Raw genomic sequence first — 17,795 nt, forward strand, 5'->3', positions numbered from 1 at the left:
GAAAGAATTCCATAATGTTGTCAGTCATTTAAGGGCTAGGGTTAAGCAGTTAAGCAGAGTACGTCTCTAACAAGTAGAATACATAAATGAATGAGTGTATTGATTGATTGGTGAAATCTTCTTATGTATGTTGAGTTAAAATATCCTAACCCTGTGAGTGACTTTTCCGTAATAGTCCCTTAATTGTAGCATGCTCTGTTCAGTTACATTCAATACCTTTTATTTTTTTAAAAAAACATTGCTTTATATTCCTTTAGCTCTGCTATTCTTCTGACTATTTCTCTGACCTGAGTAATAGCATGGATTTGCTGTTGCCCATTTTTTCTCTCTCTTTGTTTTGAAGTGGCTTGAGATTTGTAATTTGCACTGCGTGCTATTTTGTAATGAGTTTAATTTCATTTTAAGCAACCCAGAAAACCTGCATTATTGATTTATTACTTACCTATTTTATTTCTACAGCCACCCATTTCAAAATCATGACTTATAAAGCAGCTTCCAAATTGTATGTATGTATGTATGTATGTATGTATGTATGTATGTATATAAATTGGTGCCTGAAGTAGGTTTCTTCTGTTTTTATTTTAAAAGATTTATTTCGTTTCAGTGAATGGATTTTAGAAATTATATTCAGTTCCTGAAACAGCTTCAGAAAGGCAAAAGCTTGAAAGGAGATTTAGTGGCAGGCATTGTGAGTTTTGGGAAGGAAACAGGTTTTTTCTTTTTTAATTTTTCAAAGTGTTTGCCTTTATTATCATAAAGCCACATGGAAGGAATATGACCAATTATTCATTCCAAATGCAGATCTATTGAGGCTTCTGCAAATTTCTGGCAACTCTTTCCCCTCCGTCTTTACCTCACTGTGCTTTAACAATTGCGCCTCTGTGGATACCAAATCAAAATTCTGGTCACTGGTATTGGCAATAATAATCTAGAGCAGTGTTTCTCAAACTTGGCGACTTTAAGTCTTGTGGACTTCAACTCCCAGAATTCCCCAGCCAGCTATGCTGGCTGGGGGATTCTGGGAGTTGAAGTCCACAGGACTTAAAGTCGCCAAGTTTGAGAAACACTGATCTAAGAGAGAGGGCTAGGTTCCCTTAATTCTAATCCCATTGTTTAGTAGCTCCAAAATAGAAGAAAATTACAAGAGAAGGCTTGATTGAGTGATTGATTAATTGATTGATTAATTGAGCAAATGGGATCATCTGACTCTCAACAACTACATACTGTATTTTTCGGAGTATAAAACACACCTTTTTCCCCCAAAAAAGAGGGGGAATCTGATTGCGTCTTATACATTGAATACAGCATTTTTTGCCTCCAGAAACACCACCCCTTCACAAAAATGGACGTGCAGAGGGTTTGGGAGGCCTGCAAAGTGCTCCTAACGGCTGTGGAGAGCAAAACCAAGTGAAAATGGGCCATTATTTACTCATTTTTGGCCCAACCCCCAGGAGCACTCTACAAACCTCCTAAATGCTACGCATGCCCTTTTTTTGGCAAACAAATAGGCACGTTTTCACAAAAAAACAGACCTTTTTTTCCTTGTTTTTGCCCCCTCCCAGCCTCCAGGACCACTTTGCAGGCCTCTCAAATTCTCTGTATGCCCCGTTTTTCACAAAAAATGAGGTGTGCAGAGGGTTTGGGAGGTCTGCAGAATGCAAATTTACCTCTTCAACATCTTGGTGCGTCTTATACTCCGAAAAATACGGTAAATAGATTTTCTCCATAATAATCTGTCTTTATCCTGGTCTTTCAGCTCTTCCAATAATAAGTGAAGGCTATATAAGTACTCCTCAACTTATAACTACAATAGGGACCAGAAAATTCATTGTTAAGCATTTTTCAAGGTTGTTAAACAAGTCACTGTTTAAAAATGTATTTCTCAGACTTTTCATTTGGCTCGATTTTCACTTGGACATTATTTCTTAGTGTGGTAATTTTTGCACCTGCATTTTTCAGAACCTTTGTTTGAATTGGCCCCTGCACTGCTGCATTGGATGCAGTCTATTCACTTTGGTCCCGTATGTACCCATAATGTTCTGGAAAACCTTTTCAGGATTGGAAGTTTGTTTATAAATCTTTCAGGTCTCTCTTGGCACTAGGATTTGACATAGTTACACTGTTATTTTGGTCTCAAAATCCATTCCAGCATCATATAAACAACACAACGAAGGACAGCTTTTAAAGGGGCAATTGTGGCCTGTGTATTGTCTCTTATGGGTTTGGTGCACAGATTCTTCCACTCTAGGGTGAATTTGGAAACTGCACTGTATAGAGACAATAGAAGTGTAATGAGATATGTTGATTCTGTACCGAGAATAATTTTGGATCAGTAAAAATCTCAGAGACAGGATTGGACTTGATAAAACAAGGTGGTTGTCTTAGGCAATATATTTGATATAGCAATAGCATTTGAACTTATATACTGCTTCACAGTTCTTTACAACCCTCTCTAAGCGATTTACAAAGTCAACATGTTCCTCTGAACAATCGGGTTCTTTTTTAAAAAAAAAAAGAATTTTATTGATTTTTAAACATTTATGGGAAAGGGTAAGTGGATATACAAAAATTTTGGCAGCTCCATCGTGCTAGACGTAGAAGTCTCTCCAAATCTCACAACTTTTACAGAAAAGAAAAAACAAAAGATAAAAGATAAGCAGAAACAGCGTCTTGTTATACATTGTATCAACCATGTGTTCAATCATCTCTTTTGCCACTTTCTAATATATCAACAATTACAATGATATTTCAAATACATTTATTTTTGTGACCTGAGTCTTTTCGATATTACTCCCTCCCCCCTGTCTTCAGGAGGAGCCGCAGCCCCTCCCTCCTTCATATCTTGTGTATTGTCACCTTTTTTACTACCTCTTATATTTTTGTTTTCTAGGAGGGCACTATGTTTTTTAATGAAGGCCTCTGCCTCCACAACTGTGTTAATTCTAATTCTGTTTCCCTCCCGGAAGATCAACATTCCTTCTGACAATAACCATTTAAACCAAACTCCTTTATTATATAATTTCTTTGATAAGTAGGAATACTTCCTCCTCTTATCTCTTATTTTTTTCCGAATTTGCTTAAGAATGGTAATTTCTTTGTCTTTATATTTTAGTGGTTCCCCCCTTTGGGCCCCTAGCACCTCATCCCTCGTGGTCTTCCTAAGAAATTTAACATGTACTTCCCTTGGAACATTATGTGTTCTATGCTGAGTTGATCCTGTAAACCAGATCCATATCCCACCACAACTGTTCTTTATCTCTCTTAATATATTCTGCTAAGATTGTACTCATATTATCCTTAAGATCTTCATCTTCTGTCTCCGGTAGGTTCTGGAATCTGAGAAAAAGACATTCTTTCAAGTTCTATCTTTACCATAAAATTTTCCAATTCTCTATTCCCCTTCTGGACTGCCTTAACCTCCTCCCACAGCCTGACCGCACCCTCCTCCAGCACACCAATTCTTTGTTTATTTTCTGTTGTTTGCTGCTATACACCTCTGAGCTCTTCTTTAAAATCAACTCATTTTGTCCTTTCATAAGAGCCTGGAACATTTGGATAACAGATAAATCTTTTGAACTCTCTCCAGTCCCTTCTTGTTGTAAAAATGATGGAATTTTTGTCTGTTGAGTTATTGGGTTGGATGTAGAGGAGGTAGGTGCTGAGGCTGCCTTGCCTGAAGGTGGTTTTCTGGGCCCCATTTGTCTGAGTTCAGAGATGACTGTAAATCTTCTGCAAAAGAAATGGCATCTGTGGAGCGTGCAGCTGGGTGAGTCCGAGAAGACAGGCAAGTCCAAAAGTGAAAGTTAATCCTCAATCACAGTTCCAAGCCAAAAAGAAAAAAAAAAGAAAATCAAATATTCCAAATCCAGAAAGACCACATAACAGGAGGAGCTCCAGGAGTCCTTCAGGGGGGAGTAGTAATATAAAGCCAGGAATTTCTTCAAAGGTAGTTTCAAAAGACAATTTTCATTTATAAGTGCGAAGAAGAAGGCGGAAGCAGGCCATCTTGGCTCCCCCTTTCACAGGGAACCAGGGAGCAGAACATCAAAAGTTTCCATAAAGTTTTTAAAACAGCTCAGCAATCACCTCTTGCAGTTGTGATATAAATCTTTCTCACATAGTTAGTGCAAGTGACTGATTCAACTTTTGCTCTCTCTCTCCATTCCGAGATTGAGAGATAGTCCAAATGCCGCTTTACCCGAGGGGGTGAAAGAACCCCCCTCCAATCTTCCAACTTCAAATAGATTGAATCCACAATTTACAAAAGGCTGCTGTTCATCAGTTAAAGAGGATTAGAGAGAACTTCTCACCTCCAGCACTTCAGCCGCTACTTCTGATTAATTGCTTCCTTCCGGAATCCATTCAGCGAAGGTGCAGGCTGCCGACTGCTGTGCTATGCAGCCCCCTTGCTCCCCGACTCCTGAGGCGAGGCTGGAAACCCCCCCATGGCTGCCGCTGATTCCGGGGGTTCCAGCAAGCCGCCCTATGGCAGGTGGTCCCTCCGAGACTGCCTGTACTCCTAAAGGGAGCCCACCGGAGAGGCGAACAGCGGACGCCCAGCGTCCATTGCCTTCGGAAACCGGAAGCGATCTCTCAACAATCTGGGTTCTTATTTTACCAACCTCAGAAGGATGGAAGACTGAGTTAACCTTGAGCCAGTGGGAATCAAACTCTTGTCAGTCTGCATAATTAGCCTGCAATACTACATTCAGACCACTGTGCCACCATGGCTCTTCATGGCAAATGGAGAGCTATGAATGTTTATGTTTGAATCTAACAAGCGAAATTTAACATAGACCATATGTTAAAACATAACATTTGCTGGACTAAAGTTGCTTAAAATGGTAAAAGAATTGGTGTGACTTTAGTAAGAAATGAAAGGCTCGATTTCAGCTCTTCAAGCTAGGTAAGGGAACAGAAGTGGCAGGAATTCCAGGAAATATTTTTTTTATTGTAGGGTAGAATAATTTATTTAGAGTAGAATAACAGAACCTTAAAACCTTTCAGAATTTCCTTCTGCCCCATCTTTTTTCTACCAAGCAAAATCAAGTTGGGGTTAATTTTTTTTATGTTTCCCATCTTCCAAGCACTAATAGTCTTTTCTTTTTCAATAGTTTATTTCTTCTTTCCCAAGGACAGATCTATATTCTTTTGTATTCAAGAAAGTTTTTTTCATGGGCCTCTTGCAGGAGGATTGATAAGTTAAATGGAAATACATAGGGAAATATCAACTTTATCACCAAGGATAAAGACTTCAGAATGGAAATAACATAATAATACAGGATTTATTTACTTTTTCACTTTTATTTGATGGTGAACGCTACAAGTATACAAGTTGAAGACTTTTTAAAATATTGGAAATCTAAAAGAGACATTCACCATTTTAAAAAAAGCACTTTATCCTTGGTGAATTGATTGCAGTGAAGAGCACCTAAACTTAGTTTCTTTTGGGTATAGATTTAAAATGTGGATGCCTTCACAAATTGGGGTGCTATGGGAGTGGGCCTCTTGTTCACAAAATGGCTGCTGAAGTGAAACCAGATAAGGTAAAGGCAAAGGTTCCCCTCGCACATACGTGCTAATTGTTCCCCACTCTAGAGGGCAGTGCTCATCTCTGTTTCAAAGCCAAAGAGCCAGCATTGTCCGAAAAAGTCTCCGTGGTCATGTGGCTGGCATGACTAAACGCTGGAGACAGACGGAATACTTGTTACCTTCCCACCAAGGTGGTCCCTACTTGCATTTTTATATGTTTTCGAACTGCTAGGTTGGCAGAGGCTGGCACAAGTAACGGGAGCTCACTACATTACGTGGCACTAGGGATTTGAACCCCCAAACTGCTGACCTTTCTGATCGACAAGCTCAGCATCTTAGCCACTGAGCCACTGTGTCCCTTTGAGACCAGATACAAAAGACCAATTTCTCAGAAGGGAGCTGATGAAGGTATTCTCCTGCCCATTCTTTCTACCTCTATCACTCACTCTTCTTTAATCCACTATTTAACTTTTTTGGACAGGTGACACTGCTTCCAGAGAAGTTAGAGAGACAAAAGACTTGTCTCTCTCCAAACCCAATCCATTATTCTTTGCCAAGGTTGTCTTGTATTTGGAAAACAAATGTTGATGATTTGCTCTATAGAAGATATTAAATTTTGTTATTTAAATTAAAAGCATAAAAACAAAACAAAAAGTTAGATTGGGCAGGCATGAGAGAGTGGTACATGATGTCTTGATACCAACAGATTGTACTAGTTGACTACCCCCGAGATACAACAGGAGGATTGCTATGTGTGTCCAAAATGCTATGGCGACTAGAGTTTATGCTATCAGATTCAAGCCTGAATCAGTTCTTTCTTTAAAAAAAAAAGTACAGCTGTTCTCATATTGTGCTGTGGAACAATTGGCAACCTAACAGTTGTTGCACTGAGCTTTCATGAGTTATTTTTGCTGTGGGTGTATTTATGAAATGTCAAGTGTTGGGCCTCTCAGATTGATTTGGCTTGGTCTAAAGTCAAGTCAAATAATGAGCTAGCTGTAAAATGTGTGCAATATATAAACATGTGCTTTTGCCAGGTCATCTTTGTTTAAGGTGAAAGTAGAACAAAGGAATGTGCTTAATTAATGATTTGGTAGATACTGTTCAGGTCTAGTTAAATATGGAAACACAAAACTAACACAATATGATATAGAACTGCACATTGCTGGTTTGGTTAGTTTTGTCCTGTTGTAGTATTAAGCTTTTATCCTTGAACTTTAGAAGCTGCAAATTGGGGCACTAATTTGCAGCACAATCTTAAGTGTTTAGGGGCTGATTTTTCATATGTATGATATCTTTTACAGGTAGTCCTCGACTTACAACAGTTCATTTAGTGAATGTTCAAAGTTATAATGGCATTGAAAAATGTGACTTATGAGCATTTTTCATAGTTACAACCTTTGCAGCATCCTCATGATCGTGTGACTAAAATTCAGATGCTTGGCAACTGGTTCGTATTTATGACCTTTGTTGTGTCCCAGGGTCATGTGATCTTCTTTTGCGACCTTCTGACAAGCAAAGTCAGCGGGGAAGCCAGAGTCACTTTAACAGCCAGGTTACTAACTTACCAACTGCAGTGATTCATTTAACAACTATGGCAAGAAAAGTCATAAAATGGGGCAAAAATTCACTTGACAACATAAATTTTGGGCTCAGTTGTCATCATAGGTCAAGGACCCCCTGTATTTCACTTGGATGGCATCCTTCAGCTTCTTTTCCTGCTACAAGTCAAAAGTAGTTTTCTAATATAGTGGCTCAAGAAGTGCAGTACCTTATGGTCTATGTGGTGTGCTTTATTTCATGGTAAGCAACCCTATCCATTCACCTGGCTAATATATGCTGCATAACAGGAATGGCCCCATATTTCCAGTCTCTGTTACTGCCCTCGTGGGCTATTTCATTGTGGGCTGGACCAGATTCTGCACAGAGCAGGCTGGTAGGCTTTATTGTCATTTTTTACTGTGAGCACACTGGCACACATTAAAAATGAAATTCTGTTGCCTGATACTATATGAAACAAAACTGTAGCTGAATCTGGATGTTCTGCTTCAGATATCATGAAGCCTCCTCCCAAAAAGTAACAAGGAAAACAGGTTGTGAAGAGGATGTGTAGTGTCCCAGACAATACTGCGGACCCTGGTCAAGCATTGTTTATATGCTATGTACTGGATAGAAAGAAGTGAACTGCCAATATTCTCTGCCATCCTCACCATTCTCTGAACCGCCTTCCTGTCCAAAGCAGTAATGCTTCCAAACCAGACTGTAATGCAGTGTGACAGGATGCTCTCAATCGTCCCTCTGTAGAAAGTGATAAGGACAGGGGGAATGAAGATTTATTTTTCTCACGTCATGCAGAAAATGCAGGTGCTGCTGTGCCCGCTTCACCAATGTCTTGCTTTTGAGCAACCAAGCCAGTCTACTTGTTAGCTGCACACCCAGAAACGTGATGCTTCTAAATCAAGTGACGGGAATAATAATACAACTATGAGGTTTTCTTTGTTCATTCCTTGGGACGGCAAGGAAAGCCACTTGTTCAGCAAGACCAGTTCGTGGAAAGGCAAGTGATTGGTCCATGGTTTGCTGATGTGTGTGGGATGAGTAAAGAAGCGTGAGAGGCACCAGACAGTGCGCTGTGGTCAGTGCTGCTGAGACAGAACTTTGGGCATCTCCATGGCTAAAGCAAAGAAAGAGGTTGAATTATGGAAAGGGATTTCTTAAGGCAATTTCTAACTGGTTTATATACAGGTGTCAAATACCCTAGGATTTCAGTGGATAAATATCATACCAGTAGTGGGATTCAGCCAGTTTGCACTTATTTGGGAAAACCGACTGTTAATTTTCTAAGCCGTTCGGAGAAGCGGTCGTTGGAAGAAATCTCATTTTGTTTTTTCACCCCACTTTCCAGAGCTATTCCTGTAAGGAAAGCCGGAAGGAAACATCCTGGTGTTCTTTCTAGCCAAATCTTTATTGCCCTGCTTACAGAAACTGCCTCTCCGGTTAACCCTTATTATATTGTAACAGCTAAGGTGAAGCGCCCATCGACGTGAGTGACATTGAGTTGGCCACGCCCACCCAGTCACATGACCACTGAGCCATGCCTACCCAGCTGGTCATTAGGGCAGAGAACTGGTTGTTAAATTATTTGAATCCCTCCACTGTATCATACGTAAGTCAGGGTGACTTCAATGGGGCTCTTGTAAGCTTACAGGTGATAAAATACATGGAAACAGAGAGATGCAGAACATTTGAGTGTAGCTTGGAAGTTTGGTTTCCTTTACAGGAAAAAAAGTAATCCCAATGCCATTTTAAATGTTAATATTATGAAATGCATTTTCAACCAGAAGAGATAAATGTAGACTATCCCATCAACACCTGAATGGGAACTAGTATTTATTCCTTGATTAAATAAGGAAAGATAATGTGTAAATAAATGTAGAACACAGTATAGACAGAGTGTGATTCAATGAAATTAAGTTGTATTGATTTCAGAGATTAGAATGAGATAAGGTAACTAAATGCATGAATTGGACCACTACATTGTTTGAAAGATGACAATGGTACTGGTTGAAACAGGAATATTTAGCTTTTGGTATGTGTGGTACACAGATGTCAATCTGCATCATAGTTAATGACAAATACAGTCTCTGTGCTATGTGCACAATCCTGAACTTTGGGATTTTTTCACATATCACTTTTTTCCCCTCTCGTCATCATTATTAGCATCATTATAGTACATTTTAAATTATTCTTTCTTTTACTGGATTTTAGCTTTTGTATTTTGTGGCTTGAAGTCCACCATGATATCCTCTGGATAGATCTGGGTTATAAATAGTTTAAATAAATTAAAAATGAAATTAAGATTCCATTATGGCAAAGCGCAAAACAGCACAGAGGTAAAAAAAACAAACTCTGTGTGTAGTAAATCTCAGACCCCTGGCATTTTCAGTTAAAGACTCTCAGTACTGCTGCCTGAGGCTCTGCAGATCTGCTGCCAGTCAAACTAGATTAGGGGAAAGCAATCTTCTGCTGTCTAGATATTTTGGAGTACAGTTTCCATAATGCCTGTCTGTTAGCATGTAGCTTATGGGAGTTACCTTCCAACAAATTGTGGCTTATCGGAGATCTTTGTAATTAGGCCCACAGTCTAAATTAGCATTAGATAGCATCCCGTGCTCCATATTTAACCATTCTGGTCCTTGGCTATTATGTAGAATGTACAAGAGAGCTTTTCCAAGACAGGCCTAATGTGTCAGTATTTTTGTTTTGGAACAAATAGTGAAGAAAGATCCAGGGGATGTGAGGTCTGGAGAGAGTGGGAAGAATTTTCTTTATTTCATTGATTAGAAGAGCTGGAAGTGGAAAGACAGGCAAAGTGCTATTGATGAAATACCTAGGGAAGGCAGGTGACTCTCCTGGTCCTTAATATCAACAGCAGCTTTGTTCCTGATGGACCATGAATCTGAGCTTACACGGGCTGGGATATCCAAGCCAAGGAGCACAGCTGCCATTAGTAAAATTGTTGTGCTGACCTTAAGCTGTCAGGAAGTAAGTGAATCCAGGAAAATATTCTTGTTGCAGATTCTCTGTATTTGTGAGAGCCAAAAAGGATGTTTTTGGGGAGGTGAGGAGGAGGAGGAGATAGGGATGTTGAATACAGATCTCCTCTACCTTCAAAAGCGTGACAGAATTCCCCTTTGAAAACAAGCAGTTCCTTCCTATGTACATCGGTTTGAGATATGTACGCATATTGCTTTAATACAAAGTCTGTAACAGCAAGAAAACTCTTCTAAAAAGTTAGGTCACAGTTGTGCATGACTTCCTCAAGGAGAACACTTTTAGCAGTCAAATAAACCAACAAGATTCTGTTAGGATTACTTCAATTATTTTTCTGTAAATGTTTAAGCTGCCTCACATGCAAAAGCCATAAAATTCAAAATTACAACCTGGCACACAAGCAGACCAAGAAAGTAACAACAATGAAAGTGGCAATAGCAAAGGATCCTAAAGTCCCCCTCCCTCCAAAAAAATCCCCCCTCCCTGAAACTACAGTGTGGTAATCAACCATCAGAGAGTGTGCATGCTGATATCAGGCAGTTCTTGTTTATTTCTTCCTTTATGTTATTGTAACCATCTCAAGAACTGTTTGTGAGGGAGATATTTTGGAGCTATCTAAATAAATAGTGCTGGGTTTGGTCCAAGAAGATCTGAGTCAGCTATTAAAATTTGCGGAAATCACTAGATTTGCCTTAACTGTAATTCCTTAAAGGGATTCAGTTATAACTGAGTTTTTATAGCTTTCTGAACCTGCATGAAGGCTTGATGTTAAGCTAATGAGATAACTACCATGTAATGTATCCTACTAGGGAGGGATATACTCCTAGGGAGACAGAAGGAGTGCAAAGGTATTTGACAATGCAGTCCTATTCTGATTGTTTTCCATATAATTTTTTTATTATTTTGATTACAATAGTAAAACTAAAATTAAAAAAGTAAGAAAGTGCAAGAAAAAATAGTGTGTGTGTGTGTGTATTAAGTGATTTACCTTAACTTTTCATTGCAACAAGTAGAGACAAATTTAGTAACAATAAGATTAAACAGTTGTGCCTTCATCCTATACCCCATTCCTTACCTATAAGCAAATCAATAAAGCATCATTTTTTCAAATTTGATGTGAACAAAAAGTCCATAAAGGTTTGCAAGAACTTTGTAAATAAATGCCTTACTTTAACATTGTTGAAATAAACCAACTTTGTATTTCTTCCTTTTACTTCTAACAGTAGTATTATGTACTTCTTACTATTTAGTTCACTCAAATATTATCACAGGATTTGATTTCTCTTTAGTTATTGATCCTATTTCAGAGAGATTTTCAAGGTTTCAAAAAGCCTCTTTTGTAGATCCAATAATAAAATATTTTCATGGTTTGTCATTTGTAGTTCCTCTTTAATTGTTAAACTTTATATATCCAGTAAAACATCCCCTTCCAAATTATTCTCTTTGCCTGTCATATTCCACTTTCAGTATAGACAAAATCTGTTCCTCTCATCTGTCATTCCCTGACATATTTTTGGAATAATCTGTCCATAGAATCAGACATTATTACTGAAACTGTTGATATTATAGCTACTAATTTCTGCCTGTGTTCTTTAAAGATCTCCTTTAATATTTCCAATGTTTTCTGTCATTTTGTAAGTTCCAGTTAACCGACACCAAAAGCTGATTTGTTTTTTCCTTTCTACTTAGAATCTTTAGTCTTCTCTAATAACCTGTCATTTATCTTTAATAATAATAATAATAATAATAATAATAATAATAATAATAATAATAATAATAATAATAATAATAATAATAAATATTTATTTCTTAGCCGCACCCTCTCCCGAAGGCCTCGGGGCGGCGTACAACAAAACATAGGAAATAAATATATCGACATACATATAACAAAACATATACCAAGACATATATACGACATATACAAGGAGGAGGTGAACTGATAGATAAAAACAAGTAAAAACACAATGTTTTAAAACCCCTAAATAAATTGAATGCAATTAAAATACCCCAAATAAAAAACCCGTCAGGAGCGATATAGTTGGATCAAAGTTGAGCCAGGCCAGCAACTTGAAAAAGGTGGGTCTTGAGCTTTACACGAAAGGAGCGGAGGTCAGAAGTATTCCTAATATCCGGGGGAAGGTCATTCCACAGGGCTGGGCCCGCCACAGAGAAGGCTCTACTCCTAGGCGCCGCCCCTCGACACTGTCTGGTGGACGGCACCTGGAGGAGGCCCTCTCTGTGCGAGCGGATTGGTCGCAGGGATGTATGGGGCAGAATACGATCCCGCAAGTAACTAGGTCCTAAGCCATGGAGCGCTTTAAAGATTGTTATCAAAACCTTGAAACGCACCCGATAGACCACAGGAAGCCAGTGCAGCTCGTGCAGGAATGGTGTCACATGGGAGTACCTAGTACTCCCCATAATTACCCGCGCGGCTGCGTTCTGGACCAACTATAGCCTCCGGGTGCATTTCAAGGGAAGCCCCATGTAGAGAGCGTTACAGTAGTCCAAGCGAGACGTCACCAGCGCATGAGTGACTGTGCGTAAGGCGTCCCGGTCCAGTAGGGGGCGCAATTGGCGCACCAGGCGAACCTGGTGGAACGCCCCCCTTGCCACGGCTGTCACATGGTCATCCATGGACAGCCGGGCATCCAGGAGGACGCCCAAATTGCGCGCCCGCTCCACGGGGGCAAGTTGAATGCCCCCGATGACCAATGATGGAATTAATTGGCTGAACCGGGGAGCCGGTACCCACAGCCACTCCGTCTTGGAGGGGTTGAGTCTGAGTCGGTTGTCATCCATCCAGATCCGTACGGCTTCCACACACCGGGACATCACTTCGATGGCCTCGTTGGGGTGGTTCGGGGTGGAAAAGTACAGCTGAGTATCATCAGCGTACAGATGGTATCCCACCCCGAAATCACGGATGATCTCACCCAGCGGCTTCATATATGTGTTGAACAGGAGTGGCGAGAGGACCGCCCCCTGTGGCACCCCACAAGTAAGGGGGCGTAGGGTCGACCTCTCCTCCCCTGCCAACACACGCTGCGTCCGGCCAGAAAGGTAGGAGCCGAACCACCGCAAAACGGTGCCCCGGACCCCCAACCCCTCCAGCCGGCGCAGCAGGATACCATGGTCGATGGTATCAAAAGCCGCCGAGAGGTCTAATAGGACCAGGATAGAGGAACAACCTCTATCTCTGGCCCTCCAGAGATCATCCACCAACGCGACCAAGGCCGTCTCCGTGCTGTGACCGGGGCGGAAGCCGGACTGGCGCGGGTCTAGATAATCATTTTCCTCCAGATGCCGTGGAAACTGGTAGGCCACCACACTCTCTACAACCTTCGCCAAAAAGGGAAGGTTGGAGACAGGACGATAATTGGCCAGCTCCAAAGGATCCAGGGAAGGCTTCTTGAGCAAGGGTCTCACCACCGCCTCTTTCAAGGCGGCCGGGAGAGACCCCTCGCTCAGCGAGGCGTTCACTAGGTCCAGGAGCCAGTCTCGTGTAACCTCCCAGGATCCCAGTACAAGCCAGGAGGGGCACGGGTCCAATAAACATGTGGTGGGTCGCAGTCGTCCACGCATTCTGTCCAAATCCTCGATGGCAACCAAGTCAAACTCCTCCCAGGTCAATTCCTCAAGACTCGCCACGGACGTCTCCATTGGACCACTAACAGGGACCCAATCCTTCCGAATTTGAGCGATTTTATCCTGCAGATATTTCCCAAATTCCTCTGCTCTGCCCTGTAGAGGGGCCTCCCGCGGCCTCTGAAACAAGAGGGAGCGGGACACCCGAAACAGGGCGGCAGGGCGGTTCTCTGCGGATGCAATGAGAGTGGCACAATATTGGCGTTTGGCCACTCTCAATGCCACAAGGTACGTCCTTAAATGGGCTCGTGCCTGTGTTCGATCAAGTTCGGAACGAGAGGATCTCCAACGACTCTCTAGACGTCTCTTGCGGCATTTCATCACCCTCAGCTCCTCGGTAAACCAAGGGGCCAGGGTGGATCGTTGCCGCCGGAGAGGCCGCAAAGGCGCCACCCGGTTCAAGGCCCCGGAAGTCGCATTATTCCACGTGACCACCAGGTCCTCTACCCGGGGGCGGGTCAAGGTTACAGGAGGTGGCCCAAGCTCCGTCTGGAACCTATCTGGTTCCATCAGGCGCCTGGGGCGGAACCATCTAGTGCTTTCCGGTTCCGCCTCCCCGCAGCGGGAGGTAGCACCAGGGAAGTCAAGACGAAGGAGTGAGTGATCTGACCATGACAGGGGAGTGATGGTTAAGTCCCCTCCTCCCAGATCACTCAACCACTGGCCAGAGACAAAAACGAGGTCCAGAGTGTGTCCTCCCTCGTGTGTCGGGCCCTGAATCATTTGAGTCAGGTCCATGGCTGTCATGGAAGCCATGAACTCCCGAACCCCCTCTGATGCTTCTCACATCGATGGCAGGTTAAAATCCCCCATCACTAAAAGTTTGGGGGTCTCAACCGCCACCGATGCGGTCAGCTCGAGGAGTTCAGGCAGGGCCGCTGATGTATAGCGAGGAGCCAGGTATACTATCAGCAGGCCCAACTGTCTCCCAGGGCCCCATTTCACAACAAGGGATTCACATCCGGACGTCTGTGGCGCAGTAGACTCCCTCGGCTCTAAGTCCTCCCGAATAATTACTGCCACCCCACCGTCCCTTCCCTGGGCCCGGGGCTGATGAAATGCTCGGTAGCCTGGTGGGCACATTTCCACGAGGGGAAGACCTCCCTCGTGGCCCAACCAGGTCTCCGTTATTCCCGCGAGGTCCGGCTCCCCCTCTAAAATTAGATCGTGAATGAGGGGGGCCTTGTTAACAACGGACCTCGCATTGCATAACAACAGCCTCAGGCCCTGGGTCTGTAACTCTTGACCACCTAGACCGCGGGGATTGGTACAAGCGACCGGGTGTAACCAGCAACCACGGTCTCCCAACCGACTATAAGTTCTTAATCTGTCCTCGTATCTGCCCCTCCCTGCGACCATTGGAATTAAAGAGCCCTGTATAGGAATGATATCCTCCCCCTCCTCCTCCCTTCCGCTCCTTCTGCTCACGACCACACCTGGAGGCCCAGCTCTCACATCGCTCCTGATCTGACCCACCCGCCCCCGCCCCCCCACCCTGGAGCCCCCTAAAAAGGATAGAAAACATTTCATTAAAAAACCCCTAAGTTTATTATGAACCAAAATAATCAAAATAAGCCTATTTTCCACAATAATCTGTTTTGTAGCTAATTCCAAAGGCTTATAGTAAAAGTCAATATTCCAAATGTAAATTGACCCTTAATCCATTTGTAAGTTTCTTAGATCAAAATTGTTTAAGTTTTTGTTTATTTCAAGTTCTTCAAACTTACCAGGTGACTTTTGACTCATTGTTTCAAAGGTCCCCAATAGCTTTAAGATAGTTAACAGGCAATACATGATTAGAAACTAAGGCTTGCAAACTTTGTGTTCTTTAAAGATCTCTGCTGTGATTGTGAACAAAATGGCTAATTTCTTTGACTCCCAGTGCTCAAACTCATGGCAGACTTCTCCATGCCTCCCTTGGAAGTCCCACAATTTAGTCTTATTCGTGTTAGCTTAGATCCTGATAGTATTTTGGCAAGAACAATCTTCCATGTGAAACATAGTCACTCTAGTAACAAATTCTAAACCAAAAATGAAGCTTCTCCATTCTCTGAAGTTTATGCAACAAATCTGAGTCTTTCTCCGGGATTTGTGATGCGTTGGGACCAGTTAAGATTTGTTACGACTGGGAAGTTTAGTAATGCTTATTGGTTTGTCTAGAACAGGGGTGGCGAACAAGTTCGACAAAAAGAGCCAAAATTTTAAACTGTGAGAGTCAGAGAGCCACACCACGCAGTGACCTGCCAAAACAGACAAACACTCACACAAAAGCATATAATTTTAACAATAATATATTAAACACATAATATAACATGCTCAGTCAGGTGTTTTTTGTTACCTTGTTGGAGTGATGGGATGATAATCTCAGTGGGATTTGACACACGGGCAGTGGTGGGTTCCTGCTGGATCGCGTTTATTTTCGGTTGGGCTGTATGACTTTATACTCCGGTGGATATATATTCTTACATTTTCTGTATCACTTCGTTTTGTAAGTTTCGGGAATTCTCCACACTTTGCTTCCTTTTTCTTTAGTGACCTACACCCCCCCCCCAAGGCTTTCCTCAGCATATTTTGCTCTTAGGAGTGGGGCTTATTTTTGTTCCTTTTGCCTCCTCCCCTAGAACTGAAAAATCCCTTCCCTCCGCTCAATTTTTTTTTGTTTATTTCTCTCAAAAAATGCAATAGAACAGGGGTGGCGAACACGCGGCTCGCGAAATGAGGCTCTTTGCCTCTTATCATTATTTTGTATACAGGGCCAGGGCATGCGGCTAATGCTGTGCAATGCAAGGTCCGTAACCAACAAGGCCCCCCTCATTAGTGAGCTGATCTCCGAGGGGGAGCTGGACCTTGCAGGGATAACGGAGACCTGGTTGGGCCACGAGGGTGGTTTACCCCTCGTGGAAATGTGCCCACCAGGTTTCCGTGCATTCCATCAGCCCCGTGCCCTGGGTAAGGGTGGCGGGGTGGCGGTAGTTATTCGGGAGAGTCTAGAACCGAGAGAGTTCACTGTTCCTCAGATACCCGGTTGTGAGTCCCTAGGTGTTAAATGGGGCCCAGGGAGGCAGTTGGGCCTGCTGATTGTATACTTGGCTCCTCGCTATACATCAGCGGCCCTGCCCGAGCTCCTCGAGCTGATCTCAGAGACGGCGGTTGAGATCCCCAGGCTTATGGTCATGGGGGACTTCAACCTGCCGTCGACGGGAGCAGCATCTGAGGTGGCTCGGGAGTTCATGGCTTCCATGACAGCCATGGGCCTGACCCAACTAATTCAGGGCCCCACACACGAGGGTAGTCACACACTGGACCTTATTTTTGTATCTGAACAGTGGACGAGTGATCTGGGAATAGGGGACCTAGTTATTACTCCCCTGTCATGGTCAGATCACTCATGTCTCCGGCTCGACTTCCCTGTCGCTACCCCTCGTTCAAGCTGGTACCGCCCCAAGCACCTGATGGAACCGGAGAGGTTCCAGACGGAGCTTGGGCCGCTACCTGTAGCCCTGACCCGCGCTCGGTCGGAGGACCTAGTGGCCGCCTGGAATATGGCGGTGGCTGGGGCCTTGGACCGGGTTGCGCCTTTGCGACCTCTCCTGCGGCAGCGATCCGCCCGAGCCCCTTGGTACACCGAGGAGCTGAGGGCGATGAAGCGCCATAGGAGACGTCTAGAGAGCAGGTGGAGATCCTCATGCTCCGAGTCTGATCGAACACAGGTAAGATCCTATTTACGGACCTACCTTGTGGCATTGAGAGCGGCCAAACGTAGACATTGTGCCGCTCTTATTGCGTCCGCGGATAACCGCCCTGCCGCCCTGTTTAGGGTAACCCGCTCCCTCCTATCACAGGGGGCGCGGGTGGCGCCCTTGCAGGGTAGAGCAGAGGAGTTTGGGGAATATCTGCAGGACAAAGTCACTCAGATCCGGAGCGGACGGGCCCCCTCCAGTGGCCCGGACGAGCCGTCAGCAGTGAGTCTTGTAAGACCACTCTGGGAGGAGTTTGACTCTGTTGCCCCCGAGGATTTGGACAGGTTGCGTGGACGGTTGCGGCCCACCACATGTTTAATG

The 17,795-nt window shown here is 43.3% G+C and overlaps 1 protein-coding gene across 5 annotated transcripts in view; it reads left to right on the top strand.

Annotated features, from left to right (window-relative positions):
• INPP5A (inositol polyphosphate-5-phosphatase A) overlaps window positions 1-17,795 on the top strand; it is a 320,002-nt gene that overhangs the window by 34,779 nt on the left and 267,428 nt on the right. For 2 of the 5 annotated variants that reach the window (XM_081955465.1, XM_081955464.1), the window contains exon 1: window positions 9,951-10,077. The exons of 2 other annotated variants lie outside the window; for them this stretch is intronic. In XM_081955465.1, the coding sequence (XP_081811591.1) occupies window positions 9,979-10,077 (99 nt within the window). In that variant the 5' untranslated portion in view covers window positions 9,951-9,978. Of the gene's footprint in view, window positions 1-9,950; window positions 10,078-10,836; window positions 10,935-17,795 lie in introns of those variants that run through there. One more of the 5 variants, XM_081955469.1, reaches the window with a different exon arrangement.

Source organism: Natrix helvetica (assembly GCF_964273705.1).
Source record: "Natrix helvetica genome assembly, chromosome: 5".
Lineage (NCBI taxonomy): Eukaryota > Metazoa > Chordata > Lepidosauria > Squamata > Natricidae > Natrix > Natrix helvetica.